Raw genomic sequence first — 19,706 nt, 5'->3', positions numbered from 1 at the left:
AATCTGTAAAAAGGAGCCAATAATGCCATTTGCTAGAGAACTGGGCTCTTTGAAATTTACTCCATTTAACCTTTTCAAATTGATACATTTCTTGCACTTTAAGTAACCATTCTCTAGTTGTTGGGATATTTTGAGATTTCCAATATTTAGGTATTAGAGACTTAGCTGCAGTAATAAGAATTGATACCACTGATTTCTTTGTATTGAGATGTGGACTTAGTGTTTTTGTGTAAAGGAAAAAAAAAACCAGCTGAATCGTTTGTATCAAAGTTGCTGGACTTTAAGCCAATGTGATCGTAATTTAGGACAGTACCACAAAATATGGGATAAGTTTTCCTTTGGTTACTTTTTCAGCAAAAACTTTCACCATAACTTTCTTGTTCATTTTTGCCAAAATAGTGGGTATTTTATACAAATGAGAAATTATTTTAAAATTATTTTCCTGGAGTTTACAGGTAGTGGTAGTTTTAACGGTACATTTACTTCTGTAAAAATTATACCAAATTCCTGTTCCAATTTTTGTCAATGTCTGCATGAGGGGCTTAATGGACATTCCATCAAAATGTTGTATATCCATCATTTATAACTATTTTATCATTATACATGCTATGGTAGATCTTGCAGCCACCGTTCCCATACTCTGGCTGCTCCATCTGCATAGAGGTGTAAGAGCCATTTGGAAACAAGTATCATGCCTAGTATGACATTATTCTTAGTCACCATGTATACTTCTTTCCAATTGGCTCCTGCTCTGCAGCATGCAGAGACCGGGTAGCCAAGCTACAGGAGTGCATGTCTATTTTTTTTTTTAAAAAAAGGAAAAAAAGCATTGTTATTTTGAGTGAATCTTTTTGAATCCCCAAACTTCTGGTTTGCCTTCTCTTCCCCATTAATTTAAAATGTCACTGCTTTTAAAATTATCTGTAAACAGAATTTCTACCACAGCATCTAGTCTTCATACTGGTAGTTATAGCTATTAAAACAATTTTTGCAAAATTCACTTAATAGACTTGTGAGGAAGTATATCAAGACAAAGCAAAGTTTGAAGAAAAAGTATGTACATTAGCCAGCATTTTCAATGTTTTTAAAGATATTTATATATGTATTTACCATTTAAAGAGCCTGTTTGTAATTTGCCTGCTGAAGAATCCAGCTGATTAATAAAAAAGATTAAATAGTTTGAAGCGTCCTAACAAGAGGATAATTGCTTTGAACTGCAAATTAGATTTACAAATGATAGAGAAAAAATTAAGGTGAATTGTTATTAAACGAGCAGTTGTATAAATTAATATTAGATTGTTGCTAATTAGGGTATAAAATTAAATTTTTAAGTCGGGAGCATGTGTTTGAATGTTCTCTGTTCCTCTAAAGAAGTAAACACAAGATCTCTTGGCTCAGTGCCTGAGGCATATGCAATGGCAAGATAACATTGAAACATTCTCTGCTTGTGATGTGATATAATGAGGTTTCATTCAATGTTTAAACACGATATAAAACTTAAGATGGGAGCCTGAACTAAGTGGAATCATTGCATTATATATCTGTAGATTCGTGCAACAGCGTGGCAGAAAGTTTATTCCTCCATAGTCACATAAACTCTTTTCGATCCACGTAGGATCGTCATCAAGATGGTGCCCTGAGAAGCAGATGATCTTCATTCAGTCATATTGTGACCAAACACACAATACGATGAAACAAATTGACTAAGTCATTTTTACATATAAGGTGTGTGAGATAATTGTATTTAATTTTTTTTATTTCAGGAGTTGATAGATGACTTCATATTTCCAGCATCCAATGTTTATTTGCAGTACATAAAAAGTGGAGAGTTGCCAGCTGAACAAGCTATTCCCGTGTGTAGTTCTCCTGCTACCATCAATGCAGGGTTTGAGTTGCTAGTAGCTTTAGCAGTGGGATGTGTTCGGAACCTCCGGCAGATTGTGGATACGTTAAACGACATGTATTACACAGGTAAAAAAAAACTTTTCATGGACATAACTGCTGAATTGCACCCAGTCATTGTCCTCCAGATTGGGCAATTTCACCCAGACATTCATTTCTTATGTGTTTGCTTCCAATCAAGTTGAATTCTATAAGATATCTTGAATATCTGATCAAATAATTTTCGCTTTGATGTAATCAGTCATTAGCTGAGAGCCATGGTCTACTAGCAAGTCTTATTATTGGTTTTACCGTCGGAAAGATTTGGATCTCTGCTTACAATGCTCATTTTTGCCTACCATGTTTATAGATAGATTGGCCTCCAATCATACCATCTAATAAACGTGTGAACAAATCTTTAGGCAAATGTAGATGAAACATTTAAAGTGATACTGACACTAAAAATTTTTATTTTTCAATATTAATCTACATTAAAAGTTGCCTATGGGTCATGTTAATCGTTTTTCGCTGATTCTATTTTTGTAAGTAATTATTTGAAGTTCCTAAACCTGACTGTTTTGCCAACCTTGACTGTCTCTTCTCAGTCAGTTAAAGTTTCTAATGCTAACAGACTCCTGCTGCAGAAATATGGCAGCCCCCTCATAGAGGAACAGGGTAGTAAGAAATGTAATGTAAAAGCATCACACGTACTTTTATGGCTTTTTTTCCCCCTGGTGTCAGTATCTCTCTAATAAATTTACACTAGTGAAAAAGACCAGAACAGTAGACGATAGACGCAAAGATTTTTGGTTGCTGAACGATCGATTTCAGTGTAATCCGACCAATCGGTCAAATTATCGTGAGGTTAGTGGGAATCAAACGATCGTGCATCTTACAATTTTTCGCCTGAAATCTGTCAGAAAATTGATCGGCCAGGTTAAAATAAATTTATTGGCCCCATGTTTACAGGGCCAAGCAGGCAGCTACCCTCAGTTTTCCTTGCAATATCGCTTGAAATTTACTTTTTAGTTGATTTACAAATCAACGATCGTTTAGAGATAATCGTGATCTCATGATAGCGAAAAGATCTTTTAAAAATCTCATGATAGCGAAAAGATCTTTTAAAAATCTATCTTTGGCCAGCTTTAGGGAATGAATTGGAGTGAATAAGGGATATTGCTGCCAACTTTTATGCATTGATCCATCCCCTCTTTTTTTGTATTCTTACATATTGGTAAGTTGTTGACAGGGTTCTTCTTGGTCAGTGATTTGAGAGCTGACATACATCTGATTATATAAATAAATCAGTGTTTCATTACATATGATCTTTTTGTTGAAGAAAGGTCTTTCGTTTTGCCAGCTTTTCATTGTTTGCTGTTTTTAGGTTGTGAAGCACTTACTGAATGGGAGTATCTGCCTCCTGTTGGGCCAAGGCCGCCAAAAGGCTTTGTTGGATTAAAAAATGCTGGCGCTACTTGCTACATGAACTCTGTTATCCAGCAATTGTACATGATTCCTGCCATCCGAAATGGAATTCTTGCTGTTGAAGGCACAGGTAGTGATGTTGATGACGACATGTCTGGGGATGAGAAGCAAGACAACGAGGTAGTACAGTTACTAACCTTCTCTAATTTATTTTTTCTTTCCTGAATGAAACATAACATTTTGGTGCTTTATTACATAGTAACATAGTAAGTTAGGTTGAAAAAAGACGCATCCATTGCAACCTTTTTAGTCTATATATAACCTGCATAACTGCTATTTGATCATAGCCTTGCGGGGAGCAACATGGATCACATCAGGAAACTATGTAGAGTGGAAGTATATAAATTATTTTTAAAGTGGTAGATTTATAGGTGCAACTGGAGAGGTACTTATTGCTGTACTTGTGGCTTGAGGAGGTGCCCTAAATTACCAGGTACATGTAGCACTTGGCTACATGCTCAGAGTTCAGTATTTCCTTTATTTCCCATGCCATCTATTAGCTCATTGCAAAACCTTCACCAATGTGGCAGTAGAAAAAATATGTTTAATCCAATATGTGTATTTAACTTTATTTCTCAGGCTCATGCCATGTTTGTATTCAATAAATTAATAGAAAATATATAGGCTCTGGTATGGAATTTCTACTAAAACCTTAGGACCAGTGTATGAGAAGTTCATTTTTAATATTATTCTTTACACTAATGTTAATATTTTTGGTTGTAGAGCAATGTTGATCCGCGAGATGAAGTGTTTGGCTACCCTCACCAATATGATGACAAGCCTTCTCTCAGTAAAACAGAGGACAGAAAAGAGTACAATATTGGTGTGCTTAGGCATTTACAGGTTATCTTTGGCCATTTAGCTGCTTCCAGATTACAGTACTACGTACCAAGAGGCTTTTGGAAACAGTTCAGGTTTGTTTCTGCTGATAATTTGATTATTGTAGTACAGGTAAAGGATCCCTTATCCGGAAACACGATATCCAGAAAGCTCCGAATTATGGAATGGCTGTCTCCCATAGACTCCATTTCATCCAAATAATCCAAATCTTTAAAAATGATTTCCTTTTTCTCCGTAATAATAAAGCAGTAGCTTGTACTTTATCCAAACTAAGATATCATTAATGCTGATTGGAAGCAAAACCAGCCTATTGGGTTTATTTAATGTTTAAATGAATTTCTTGTAGACTTAAGGCATGAAGACCCAAATTACGGAAAGATCCATTATCCGGAAAACCCCAGGTCCCGAGCATTCTGGATAACAGGTCCCATACCTGTATATATTAGTCGTGAAAGTAACCGTTTAATAGGACATTATATGCAGTGTATCAAGGGTGAATTAATGGTTTATTAAGGCTACATTTTAGCCTGCACAAGCATGGAGGTTAATATGTCCAATGTGCTGCCCCTTTGCTGTATACCTTGGTTTCCATATGTCTAAGATGATATTTTAGTTTAGCAAATTGAGTCCAGCTTTTTTTTTTTCTGTTTTCATGACCGTATTGGTATTGCCATTCTAGCACATCCTTACTCTCCTGTACTGTGTTGATTGAACACTGATCAGGAGCTGAAGGCAAGTTACTACAAGAAAAGGGCTTTCATGAACCAATAGTAGTAGTTGTAGTGTAAAAAATTCAGCACTTGCTTTGCATCTTTCTGTAGTTGTAGCAGTTGGCTACAATTATAGTTTCATTGCTGTTAGTACCTGTGGGCTATTAGCAAGATGCATCATCTGCATGTGTTTCTTAAAAAGAGAGAGCACTACTAGGGTAATTTACCACAAAACCTATTGGTAACCAGATATCTACCAGGTGGCAGATATACATTTTCTTTATACAATGCTAGTAAAATAAGATGTATGACTAAAATCATATTTGTTTGGATTTTTTATTTTAAAAATGTTTTTTTTAATATTAAAGGGGTGGTTCACATTTGAGTGATATTCTAAGACAATTTGCAATTTTTTTTCATTTTTTATTATTGAAGATTTTTCAGTTATTTTGCATCTGGTAACTGGTCCAAATTACCCTAGCAACCATGCATTGATTTGAATAAGAGACTCTAATATGAATAGGAAAGGACCTGAATAGAAGGGTCAGTAATAAAAAGTAACAATACATTTGTAGCCTTACAGAGCGTTTGTTTTTTATAAGGGAGTCAGCGACGCCCATTTGAAAGCTGCAAACCAATTGAAAAGTTGCTTAGAATTGGCCGTTCTGTAACATATTAAAAGTTACCTTAAAGTTTAACACCCCTTTAACTATACATCTCTTTTTGTCCCTAGGCTTTGGGGAGAACCTGTTAATCTTCGGGAACAACATGATGCTTTAGAGTTTTTTAACTCTCTGGTTGACAGTTTAGATGAAGCTTTAAAAGCCTTAGGTCATCCATCTATGTTGAGTAAAGTTTTAGGTGGATCGTTTGCTGATCAAAAAATTTGCCAAGGATGCCCACATAGGTAAGAATTTGGATTATTTTTTTTTTGTTTCTAATGGAGATTTGTGTCTGAAATTTAGGATACCTGTTTCTTAATGCATACATGTTTACTACTATTCTTTTAATTGGATTGATAGTTGTTCCAAGTTTTATTTTACAGCTTTATGACTAATGAATGTTTTAAAATGAGTTACTATAATTCATTTATAGGTACGAATGTGAGGAATCATTCACCACCCTGAATGTAGATATTAGAAACCACCAAAACCTTCTAGATTCAATGGAGCAGTATGTCAAAGGAGATCTTTTAGAAGGAGCAAATGCTTATCATTGTGAGAAGTGCAACAAAAAGGTACATTACACAGTACATATGACAAGCTTACTTATTAACATGGTGTTTTGTCTACTAAAAAAAAACATTTAATCACTAATTTTCACTGATAAGGAATAATTTTCTCTCAGTTACCATAACGATGCCTGGGTGCAAAAAACAAAAATGTAACATAGGAAAAAGGTAGGCACTCACAGGACTTAAAAATCAGTTAAAGGTTTTTATTCCAGAGAGGGGAGACCTGACGTTTCGGTCAGCAATCTGACCTTTATCGAAGTGAATATACAGACAAACAGTGACCTTTTTAACTCCTGGTGGCGGGAACAAACGGAAGTGACAACATCCAGTGTAGTGAATAAACAACAACTAATCGTGTAAAACAAGAACAAAATCAAGTGGGAAAATTCTTATTATACATAAATCCATCATTTAACATTAAACCAATCACGCAATTTACATCATTACACGAGTAGAGGATAATTTTTATATACAACCCTCACTGATATGTACATCGAATCAGCCAGTTAATTCAACACAAATGCAGGTATGAAGGCAGATGTTAAAACTATCGGAATCATGTTTGTACAACAGGATCACGGCTGATACTTATGCTGCGAAAGAATATTGAAATCTTTGCTACATTGCAACTGTATGCAAAAGGTAAAAAAGGTTAAAGAGTAACATATAACTTTATCGTATTCAAAATCAGGTAATCCAACATGTTGTCTGTAGTTCTGCGGTAAAAGCAGCAACTCAAGAATTTAAGTTACTCACAGGGTCGCTGTGCATACGCATGCATGTTAGAACTGTGTTAGAAGTGTATAGGAGGAGGACAACTGGAAAGTACCGAAAATAAGAAAAGGCTGGTGTTCAGCCGAAACATCAGTATGTTTGCCTACGATAAATTATAGTGAATTGATTTATAAGTCCTGTGAGTGCGGTCTTCTACATTTTTGATTTGTGTTGCTGTGTTCGGCTTCTTGCACCCAGGCACCTAATGGATTTTTTGTTGTAAGTGCCAGTGCATTTTTGGATTGTTTCTGTATGTGTGTGCGCACACATACACATACACACACACACATACACACATACACACACACACACCCACCCACACCCACACACACACCCCCCTCTGAAGTCTTGAACTCATGGACATCACCAAATTCTGGGTTTACTCCTTTTAATGCTCTGCCAGGCCTTTAATGCAGCGGCTTTCAGTTGCTGTTTGTTTGTGGGCCTTTCTGTCCGAAGTTTAGTCTTTAACATGTGAAATGAATGATCAGGTGACTGATTTGGCCATTGAAGAATATTCCACTTCTTTGCTTTAATAAACTCCTGGGTTACTTTGGCTGTATGTTTTGGGTTAATATGAAACGCCTTCCAATAAATTTGACTGCATTTAGCTGGATTTGACTGCAGACAGTGGGGGTCATACATCAACACTGGGCAAATTTGCCCACGGGCAGTAACCCATGGCAACCGATCAAATGGCTGCATTCATTGTCCTACTTGCAGCTAGCTTTAAAAAGCTAATCACTGATTGGTTGCTATAGGTAACTGCACATGGGCAAATTTGCCCAGTGTTGATAAATGAGCCCCACTATGTCTCTGAACACCTCAGAATTCATTCGGCTGCTTCTGTCCTGTGTCACATCATGGATAAACACTAGTCTCCCAGTGCCACTGGCAGCCATGCATGCCCAAGCCATCACACTGCCTCTGCCATGTTTTATAGAGATGTTGTATGCTTTAGATCATGAGCTGTGCCACGTCTTCTCCATACTCTTTTCTTGCCATCATTCTGGTAGAGGTTGATCTTGGTTTCATTTGTACAGTCCAATCTAGCCTTTCTATTCTTGATGCTTATGAGTGGCTTGTACCTTGCAGTATTTACTTTCATGCAGTCTTCTCTTTATGGTAGACTTGGATATCAATACACCTACCTCCTGGAGAGTGTTGTTCACTTGTTTGGCTGTTGTAAATGGGGTTTCTCTTAACAGTGGTGGATGATCTCTGAATCATTTCCATGGTGGTCTTCAAGTCTTTTTGCATTGCCAAGTTCACCGGTGCTTTCTTTCATTCTCCTTATATACCAAACTGTAGATTTTGCCACTCCTAATATTGTAGCAATTTCTCAGATGGGTTTTTTTCTGTTTTTTCAGCTAAAGGATGGCTTGCATGGAGAGCTCATTTGACCACATGTTGTTTGCACCCCCCTCAAATCAACTCCAGGGCTTTATTCTGCTTCATTGATAATGATTTAACGAATGAATTGCCCACACTTGCCCATGAAATAGCCTCTGAGCCCCTGGTCCAATTATTTTTGAGCCCCTGAAATGAAGCTTTAGTGCCTCATGTTTTTATGCAATCTTTTTGTTCAACCCACTGAATTAAAGCTGAAAGTCTGCAGTTCAACTGCATCTGAGTTGTTTCATTTAAAATTTATAGTGGTAATGTACAGAACCAAAATTAGAAAAAAGTTGTCTCTGTCCAAATATTTATGGGCCTAACTGTATGTATGTATAGAGAGAGAGCTAGATATCCAGGAACCTTCAAAAACTTTTTTTTTTAAAGCATATTTATTTGAAAAAGTTTAAAAACAGGCCAATGTTTTGTCTCCTCCTAAGACTTTTATCAAGACCATAACTAGCATTAAATAGACAGTATGAGGGGCGTGGTCTGCATGCTGAACGGGTAGGACGCACGCTGTGTGAGCTCTGCCTGAGGGCCTTACAAAATCCTGTTACCGATCCGGTTTTACCGATTATACCTTCTCTTTTTGGGGTGCGAAGTTCCTGCACGTACTTTCCTGACTCCTCATGCGAAGAAACCGGCAGACGCTCAAGTCCAACACCGCTGCAACGACGGAGGGGAAGCACATCCAAGATGGCGCCGCGGCTGTAACACAGCGGGCCGCACCCTCCCCAGGCTCGCAGCCTAAGTTGAAAGACGCTGCGGCCAAGAAGCTGGAGAGGTTTGCTCGCCAGTCGCCACCTCTGGGGAAAAAACAAGGTATGTCCTCTCCCGCAAACGGTACGCCTGAGGCTAGGGAGGGCCCTTCCGCGCCTGGCACCCCAACTCGGCCTGCCTCTCCCGCAGACCCCACCCTAGCAGAGGTGCTGAAAATTATTACCAGTAATCATTCCACGTTGATAACAAAAGTGGATGAAATTCACACTGACTTTGCCATCTTAAAGCATGACCTGCAAAAAGTGAGAGAAAGAACCAGTGAGGCGGAGAGGAGAATAAGTGATTTGGAGGATTTAACCTCTCCCATACCAAACCGCATGGATTCTCTCTCCAAACACTTACATTTTCTTGAGACGAAAGCAGACGATTTAGAGAACCGTCTCAGGAGGAATAACATACGCATATTGGGCATACCCGAGCGGGCAGAAGGAAACGCCACGGAGACGTTCGTGGAAAATTGGCTGCGGTCAAAGTTTGGCGAGCACATTTTCTCCCCAGCCTTTGCAGTGGAAAGGGCCCACAGGATACCGGGTCGCCCTCCTCCACCGGGCGCACCGCCCAGACCACTCATAGCACGTTTGCTTAATTATAAAGACCGAGATGCTGCCTTAAATGCAGCACGTCTGGCAGGTGAAATACTACACGACAACAATAGGATTTCTCTGTACCCTGACTTCTCTACAACTGTCAGGAAGCAACGATCCCAATTTGCTGAAGCAAAAAGACTGTTGCGTCAGAGACAGATTCCGTATGCCATGCTTTTCCCATCGAAACTTAGGGTGTCAGACAGAGGGAAAACCCATTTCTTAAACACTCCAGAGGACACGATCGCATGGATGGAGGGAAGACCCAGATCGCCTCCGCCTCAACATCAGCATCAACCAGAAGCATGAGTATTTGCTAAGCAGTTAACTCAAGATTCGGGACGGTTCTGGTAACTCTTATCCTGTCAATATCGGTGTAACTACTTTTCCTTTTTTTTTTTTTTTTTGGCCTCTCATGGACACTGAGCCTACACCACGTTACAGGACTTTGGGCACAAGCGCTGTCCAATCTCGGACAGGCTGAGTAGATACTAACCTCCTTTTCTTCTCTACAGGTTGTAGTTATGGGCGTAAACTCACACAAAATTGCAGTTATATTGGGGATTGTGTGGGTAGGGTGGGTGTGTGAAGGGTTGTTGGGGAACAATTTTGTTCTTAGTTTGGAATTTTTCTTGACATGGCAGCGATATGTGTATGTAATGTGTGGGGAGGTTCTACGGAACTATATCAATATGCTTCAGACATGTCTAGGGTTAAGGTAATGTCGTGGAATGTCCGGGGGTTGGGAACTGCTATCAAGCGTAAGCTGGTCTTTGATTTCGTTAGGAAAGAAAAACCCCAAATCATACTTTTAGAAACGCACCTTGTTGGAACCAAGACCTTAAGTCTTAAAAAACCGTGGTTAAGTCACTCATATCACTCCACATATTCCACATATTCGAGGGGTGTGTCCATACTTATCTCCAGATCCTGCCCTTTTACTGCTAATTCGGTACTGACTGATCACTTTGGTAGGTTTGTGATTCTGCACGGGTTGTTATACGGTCGTCTATATACTATAGCGGGGGGTCTATGTCCCCCCTCCCTTTGACATCGCTCTCCTGCAGGAGCTCATGAGTAAGATTCTAACATTGCCTCTGGCACCGGTACTTATAATGGGGGATTTCAATGTGGCGCCAAACCCAGAGATTGACAGATTGACGACCTCGAGGCCCGTAATCCCAATTTTGCCAAATGGGTCTCTACCTATGGCCTTAGTGACATTTGGCGCACCAGACACCCAGTAGCCAAACAATTCACCTGTTATTCCCCTGGGTATCAATGTTTATCCAGAATTGACCTTGCGATGGGGACGTCAGATATGACCAAATTAGTCACTTCCGCTGAGATTCTTATGAGAGGCATATCTGATCATTCCCCTCTCGTTGTCAATCTTATGGGGTCCTTTGACCCAAGCGATAGAGTATGGCGCTTAAGCCCCTTCTGGGTGAATCACACAGCTTTGAAAGAACCCATCCGAGACAGTATTGCCTCTTATCTTTCGGTCAATCAGGATTCTGCGTCCGCGGACGTAGTGTGGGATGCCCTGAAGGCTTATGTTAGAGGAGAATATATTAGAAACATTAAAGCGGTCAATGCAACTGTAGGTGCTGAGATACATGCACTCACGCAAGACGTACAGGCGTTAGAGTCTGAATATGTAGCGGACCCCACGGACCAGGCTAGGCAGTCATGGTTAAATGCACAGTTAGCTTTGAATCTTGCCCAGGCTGAGTTGACAAAAAAGCACATCCTTTATCAACAAGCCAATATATTTGAGCATGGGGATAAGAATGGCAAACTATTATCTTACCTGTCTAGGAATGAGCAAGTCTCCTCTACCATACCAGCTGTGAAAATATCTCCAACAGAGTACACCTCAGACCCAAACAGGATTAATGATGCTTTCTGTGCTTTTTATAGGGACTTATATTGCTCAAAAATTCAGAAGGGACCCCTGGAAATAGATACATACCTAAGTAACACTGAGATCCCGGTATTGGAGAACCAATACTCCCAGTCCCTAGCTGTAGCTATAACGGTAGATGAGGTGAAGGAGGCTATTACATCTTTCCCTGCGAGTAAAACCCCGGGGCTGGATGGGATACCCATGGATTGGTATAAACTATATAAAGATCAAGTGGCCCCTCTTCTTACTAAATTATATAATGCTGTTCTTTCGGGCTCTCCCCTCCCACGATCCATGCAAACAACTCTAATAGTTTGATTTTGAAGCCAGGCAAGGCTCAAATGACTGTGCGGCATATAGACCAATATCTCTGATTAATTCAGATGCGAAAATTTTGGCCAAGGTATTAGCTTCCCGTCTAGCACCGTTGCTGGGTTTGATAATTTCACCTGATCAGACAGGTTTTATGCAGGGGAGGTCAACGGATGCTAATATAAGACGCCTCTACACTAATCTGGCTATTACTCATGATAATTCGGGGGAAAGGGTGATTGCTTCACTTGATAACGAGAAGGCCTTCGATTCAGTGGAGTGGCCTTATCTATGGTCTACGATGTGGAGAGTGGGCATCCCAGAGTCTTACATTAGATGGGTTCAAGCCCTATATGATAACCCCGTAGCTAGAGTCAGAACAAATTTTACTATTTCACAACCTTTTTCCATTCTGAGAGGTACCCGTCAGGGTTGCCCTCTCTCCCCTTTGCTTTTCTCCCTAGCCATGGAACCTATGGCCTGTCGAATTAGAAATAATCCCAGGGTGGTTGGCCTTCAACTGGGTCGAGTCACGGAAACAGTGTCCATGTATGCGGATGACACGTTGCTATATTTGGCCAACCCTGGTAGGGCGCTTGGCGCTGCACTAGACATTATCAATGGACACACGGCCTACTCTGGTCTGAGAATAAATTGGGCGAAATCCCTTCTTTTTGCCATTGACCCACAACACCAAGATGTCCCTGCTTTTCCTCATGGTCTGTCTTGGGCAGACTCTTTTAAATATCTAGGGATATGGATCCACAGGGATTTAACAAAATTTGTAGACCTTAATCTGTCGCCGATTATACACTACATAGAGTCCAAAGTTGAAACGTGGTCATCCCTACCGTTATCCTTGTACGGCAGAATTTGCCTCTTCAAGATGGTTATCCTCCCAAAGTTAACTTACATATTTCGACAGTCTCCCCTAAAGATTAATAAGGATGTGTTCCGAGTCTTGCGGAGCCTTGAAATCTCAATGCTGTGGAACAAATCGCAACCTAGGATTGCCCTTGCTACTCTCCAACTCCCTGTTAAGGGTGGGGGGTTGGCAGCACCTAACTTATTCCTGTACTATCTGGCTGCTCAGCTGGTCAACGCTTGGCGTTGGGCCTCCCCCTCCCCGCAAGATGCCACCACACAGTTGGAGGCGCAAGTAGTGGGCTCATTTGAGGGACTTAAGAACCTCCTGTATAGGGGCATAACAGACTCTCAGCATATCACCCCTCTTATGAAGGCTACAGTGGGGGCTTGGCAAGTGGCTCTAAATTTTTTACCCTCTATCCCTGCACACTGCTCTAAATTTACCCCCCTCTGGTACAACCCTAAGTTGAAACACCTTGCTATGATTCCTGACCCTCAGTTATGGGCGAGATTTGGCATTAAGTATGTTATGGATATTCTTATTGATGGCAAATTACCCCCCTTCCAAATTCTGAAAGACAAATTTACCTTGCCTAATGTTATGCTTTTTCGCTTTTTTCAAGTGAGACATGCCATAGGTTCGCAATTTCCGGGTGGGCAGGTGGACACCACTCCCAGGAGGCTAGAGACCTATATCCACAACCCTGACCTCCGGAAACCTTTATCAGTATTTTATAATCATTTAATGTCAATAGGTAACTCTAACCTTAAAAAAACCCATCTGAAATGGCAAAAAGATATACCCTCGCTAGATGAGGAAAAGTGGAATGATGCTCTGGAGTCCTACTCAGATGGGATGATATGTAGTAGGGACAAACTAACTCAACTTAAATACCTACACAGGACTTATCTCACCCCTCAAAGATTGCATAGGATGAATCCCACTTTAACACCGGCCTGTCCCAGATGTTCTGAACCGGTGGCCGATTATTATCATATGGTGTGGACCTGTCCTGTGATACGTCTCTTTTGGCAGCGAGTGTTGCAGAATATTAGTGGGAAAACAAATTGGTTACTCCCTGTGGATCCACTAATACTCTTATTGAACAGGGTAGAGGAAGTATCTGTTAAAAGTGCTGAGTGTACTCTCCTTTCTATTTTACTAATGCTTGCAAAAAAAGCTATAGCCCTCAAATGGAAAGATTCCTCTGGCCCAACTGTCCCCTTTTGGTTGGACCTCATTAGGAAAGCAATGCCCATGTACAAACTGACGTACATGAGAAGGAACTGCCCGGAAAAATTTCATAAAATATGGGGGATCTGGCTGGATGAGGAGGAGGATGGATGATTATGGTCCCACACTGGTGTAGACACATTGTCAACTTAGTAGTGGTTTGGTGGCTCCTGTAACCCCATACCCTCCCCCCCCCGTACGCAAGTATATTACACATGTATATCCCTTATATGTCTGTTCTTTTTGTATAACCTTCTGACTTAGGTCACGGTCTAGTGTTCTGATCACTGGTTGGACCTCACGGCCACACTGGCAGTTATATGGTCATAGGTTCGCTGCTTGCACTACCAGAGATACAATTGTAGCAACAATTTTTTAACGTCAATTCTTTGTTTTTTTTGTTTTTGTTAACTGCAATTGATCCTGCATATTGATTGTAAACTCAGAAATGTATTTTACATGCCACTGTATGTTCATGCCTCTGTTATACTTTCAATAAAGCAGTATTTGTTAAAAAAAAATAGACAGTATGAAAGCACTCACCCAGTCACGTGTGGTAAATCGAGACGTGTGAGTAGAAAATAGCATTCAATTACCAGTATATACCCGCACAATGTGTAAAGCAAATAGAAAAAAAGGAGCCCTGTGTGCACCTGAATAAATGTGCACATGACTACAGAACAACATTGTTGCAAACAGAGTAGGAAGAGACATATATGTAACCCATACTGCATTAATAGGGTTGACATTGTTATAAAAATGTATCCATATTTAAAAATATTACGAAAATGAATGTTGCAAAGTATACGAGTATCCAAAAGAAATGTAACATAACCTCTGCTTTAGGAAACACGTTAGAGGGCAATTTTCTTTTAGGCCATGGGGGGCCTAAGTATTTCGTTTTTTTATCCAAAACCCTTCCCTCTGTAAAAGGACTTTGGAATGATTGCCACCTCTCCTAAGGGGTGGGATGTGATCTATTGCAATATATTTAAATGTCGGAAGCCTGTGTACCTGTTTAAGGTAATGTTTCGCCACTGGTTTAGTGGTCTTCCCTCCCTAAATGCAGTACTTATGGCCAATCGATGTGCATCCATTCTTAATCTAAGTATCTGGTCCGTTTTACCAATGCATGACAAACCACACGGACACGTGATGAGATATATCACGTGACTGTTGTTGCACGTGATTATGGTGCGTTATTGCAAATGTTTTGCCAGTTTAAGGATATAAAAAAGTTTGCCCTTGGGTCATGTAACGACATGAAGTACAGTTGGGACATCGAAAACATTCTGGTTTGTCACTTGTCAACCAAGTGTGTTTTTTTGTAACATAACACTGCACTGGATCGTATATTAACTAGCAAAACACGCAAATTGGTACCTTTATTGTAACAGACCATGGGAGGGTCTGGGACAATTTGAGACAAGGCTCTATCTGCCTGTATAATGTTACTGTTTTTTAACAAATTTACCAATATTTCTTGTATATGTATTGTACTTAGTGCTGAACACTGAGCTTGGCTCACTCACACTCAATGTAGATATCCCCTGATGTCATACCTTAGCTTTATCCAAAGCATCAGCCAACAATCTATGAGAGTAACCCCTTTCTTTAAATCGGATCCACATGTGTATAATTTGCTTATCGTAAATAGATTGGACCGAGTTTTTATCAACACCATACAAAATTGGGAGATAGGCAAAGATTTTTTTGCATAGCATTAGGGTGGCAACTTGCATGATGTAAAAGAACATTTTTGTCTGTGGGTTTAGGGTAAAGAGAATAGTCCAAGCAGGAACTGTTCAAGGTCAAAACCACATCCAAAAAAAATTAATTTCATGGGAATCTAAATTATAGGTAAATCCTACTGGGCTGTCAGTCATGTTGAGTTCATTAAACATTTCGACAAATTCAGTGATGTAATTCAGTACCAGGCCATACAATGACCAAATCGTCAATATAACGAAGGAAAAAGAGGTGTGTGTGTGTGTTTTTTATATATATATATATATATACACACACACATATATATATACACATATATACACACACACACACACACACACACACACACACACACACACACACACGCATACGCACACACACGCATACGCATATACACACACACACATATATACACACACATATATATATATATCTATCTCCACAAAAACCGCACACATAGGACTTGTTAGTGCAAAAAATGAAAAAATGTTTTATTCCGACGTTTCGGTTCACATACTGGAACCTTCCTCAGGTGGGGTACACTGTGCATAGCAAACAATACTGAATTTAAACACATAAATGGCGCCAAACAATCAACATGTGACATCATTACAACGTCAGTGAGTCATAGTGGGAGTGTATAAATAGATCTATCCGTGGGGGCTACTTTCCCTTTAATGTGCAACAAAGGACCACCTCGTGCAGTGTAGGTGAGCCGTGCTTGAGTGTGTATAGATCCATTTTTGCATAGTGAGTGTCGTGCTTGTGATCGCTGCCTATATAGAGTGTTTAACAAAGTGATTCTCATGTGCAAGACAACTTTTCGTTACCTCTCTTAGCGAGCCGCCAATTGAGCATGGAGGAGGGAACGCGAAATGCGATCCTGGTGAAAATAATCATTGCCTATGGCTAAGGTACAGTGCCCTCCCGGTGAGTCTGACATGGAGGATCGGTGTTGGGGGAGGAGGATCACCTCCCTTGATGTTCCGATCGCCGAAGCAGCGTGTTCCGGGCTGAGAAAAGGGGCAGAGAGGTACGGATTGGAGAACGTCGCTGACAGCTAATAAGCGACGCCGATTTCCATGATGGCGGATGTGCGACTGACAGTAGAGCGCAGGCTCTATATCTGGAGCATGACTTACCTGGGTCAATGATCAAGATGATTGGTGCGGTTGATGTTCGGGTCGAGCCTATGTACATCCTATGTTGGGTGATGCCGATCCCTCTAGGCGACACAAGCGTTCCCTCCTCCATGCTCAATTGGCGGCTCGCTAAGAGAGGTAACGAAAAGTTGTCTTGCACATGAGAATCACTTTGTTAAACACTCTATATAGGCAGCGATCACAAGCACGACACTCACTATGCAAAAATGGATCTATACACACTCAAGCACGGCTCACCTACACTGCACGAGGTGGTCCTTTGTTGCACATTAAAGGGAAAGTAGCCCCCACGGATAGATCTATTTATACACTCCAACTATGACTCACTGACGTTGTAATGATGTCACATGTTGATTGTTTGGCGCCATTTATGTGTTTAAATTCAGTATTGTTTGCTATGCACAGTGTACCCCACCTGAGGAAGGTTCCAGTATGTGAACCGAAACGTCGGAATAAAACATTTTTTCATTTTTTGCACTAACAAGTCCTATGTGTGCGGTTTTTGTGGAGATATGTACAAGTTAGTAATTTAACCAGCACCTGGGCAGTTGCCTTAATTGAAGAGTGTGCTCCAGTTTTTGGACTTGCTATATATATATATATATATATATATATATATATATATATATATATATATATATATATATATATATATATATATATATATATATATATATATATATATATATATATATATATATATATACACACACATATATATATATATATACCTACTCGTTTTAATTTTTGTTTTTATATAATTTTGTTCTGCGTAAGTATTTGTTCTACTTAAATATAACATTTTTAAAACTCGTTTAGGTTGACACAGTGAAGCGTTTGCTCATCAAGAAGCTGCCTCCTGTTCTAGCAATCCAGTTGAAGCGATTTGATTATGACTGGGAAAGGGAATGTGCAATCAAGTTCAACGACTATTTTGAGTTTCCAAGAGAGCTTGACATGGAGCCATACACCGTGGCAGGAGTGGCCAAGTTGGAAGGAAATGATGTGAACCCAGAAAATCAGGTCATACCCAATGAACAAACTGAAAATGAACCTGCTGTTAGTACTAAATACAGACTAGTAGGAGTGTTGGTGCACAGTGGGCAGGCCAGTGGTGGGCACTACTATTCTTACATCATCCAAAGAAATGGTGGAGATGGTGAAAAGAACCGTTGGTATAAATTTGATGATGGAGATGTAACAGAATGCAAAATGGATGATGATGAAGAAATGAAAAATCAGTGCTTTGGTGGAGAATACATGGGGGAAGTGTTTGACCACATGATGAAGCGGATGTCCTACAGGCGACAAAAGAGGTGGTGGAATGCCTACATTCTCTTTTATGAACGTATGGATACTCTAGACAAAGACAATGAAATGGTGAAATACATCTCTGAACTAGCAATCACCTCTAAACCTCATCAAATCAAGATGTCATCAGCCATTGAACGTAGTGTTCGTAAGCAAAATGTGCAGTTCATGCACAACAGGATGCAATACAGCTTAGAATATTTTCAGTTTATAAAGAAGTTGCTAACCTGTAACAGCATCTACCTAAATCCCCCTCCAGGTCAGTACAAAAGTTTTAAAGTTGTCTATTTAATTAGTTTTGTTTATTTTTGTTTGCCTAATAATGCATAATATATATACCTTAAGTAACGTTTATACAACAACCTTTTAGAGACACTAATGGCTTGCAAACCAACAGATAAAGTTGCTATGAGCTAAGTTCTAGTTCCTGTACAATCAGAAAAGTAGCACTTCAGACATAATGAAGAAGGGTGATTTGTTTGCTTTTAAGATGTACGCCTATTTTCATGCTACCTGTTGTTTTAATTAAAGATATTGGTTGATTTTTATTTATTTCTTGCATTAACATTTATACTGAAAGCAAGCTAAAGAGAATCTCAACTTAAAAACTTGTTTTTTTGTATAATACAAAATGTTCTAAGCAACTCTCTCCAATGTTAAAGGGGTTTTCAGTTAGTTCCTCAGAAATATACTACTTTTCAATAACCTATTTTCTAATTGGGACCATTTTTCTAATATTAAATTTTAAAGTTTAATTTTTAACCTTCTTATGTATTTTTTTAATCAGCTCTGGGGAAGGGGTGACAATTTCTTAATTCTGGTCCTGTTAAGCCAAATCTCTTTGTTTCACTTAAAGGCAACTGTTATAATTGATAGTTGCTAATATTCCACATTCCATATTGCCTGAGATCAATTTTTGTAGCAATTTGTAACCATTCAGAGACTCTACCTGGATCACTGAGCTGCCAAAGACCAGAGACAGGAATGTTACAGGGGTCGTTTAACTTTAAATAAACTATTAGTATGATGTAGATAGTACTATTTTGATGCAGTTTGCAATTGGTCTTTTTTAAAAATTATTTGTGATTTTTGAATTTAGCTTTTTGTTCAGTAGTTTGGGAATTTTAGTAACTAACTGTTTGCTAGGGTTACAAGTAACCTAGCAACCAGGCACTGGCTTGAATGAAAAACTGGAATATGAATAGAAATAGGTTTGAATATACAGATAAGTAATAAAACCTACAACAACAATAATACGTTAAACCTCAAATTGCAAATTTGTGACTGCTGGTCTCCCATTTGAAAGTTGCAAAGAGCCAGAAGAGGAAGGCAAATAATTAAAAAACTAAAATGAGGACCAATTGAAAATTTGCTGAGTTGGCAATTCTGTAGGTGAACACCGCCTTGAAGTAATTTAAAATGTCCTTATTAAAGTTTATGTAAAATGTATTAAGCTAACATGTTTTAAAGTTTTTTTGTATTTGGCTTAGACTGAA

At 39.4% G+C, this 19,706-nt stretch overlaps 1 protein-coding gene across 4 annotated transcripts in view; it reads left to right on the top strand.

The window, feature by feature from the left end:
- usp9x.S (ubiquitin specific peptidase 9 X-linked S homeolog) overlaps positions 1–19,706 on the top strand; it is a 132,180-nt gene that overhangs the window by 93,005 nt on the left and 19,469 nt on the right. For all 4 annotated transcript variants that reach the window (XM_041583748.1, XM_018249221.2, XM_018249219.2 and 1 more), the window contains exons 30-35: positions 1,764–1,971; positions 3,266–3,486; positions 4,090–4,280; positions 5,650–5,823; positions 6,012–6,153; positions 17,719–18,469. In XM_041583748.1, coding sequence (XP_041439682.1) covers positions 1,764–1,971; positions 3,266–3,486; positions 4,090–4,280; positions 5,650–5,823; positions 6,012–6,153; positions 17,719–18,469 — 1,687 coding nt within the window. The remainder of the gene's footprint in view (positions 1–1,763; positions 1,972–3,265; positions 3,487–4,089; positions 4,281–5,649; positions 5,824–6,011; positions 6,154–17,718; positions 18,470–19,706) is intronic.

The sequence above is a fragment of the Xenopus laevis genome, chromosome 2S (genome assembly GCF_017654675.1).
Source record: "Xenopus laevis strain J_2021 chromosome 2S, Xenopus_laevis_v10.1, whole genome shotgun sequence".
Lineage (NCBI taxonomy): Eukaryota > Metazoa > Chordata > Amphibia > Anura > Pipidae > Xenopus > Xenopus laevis.
Note: the sequence above shows the minus strand (reverse complement) of the source record. Positions and strands in the feature narration are given on the sequence as shown.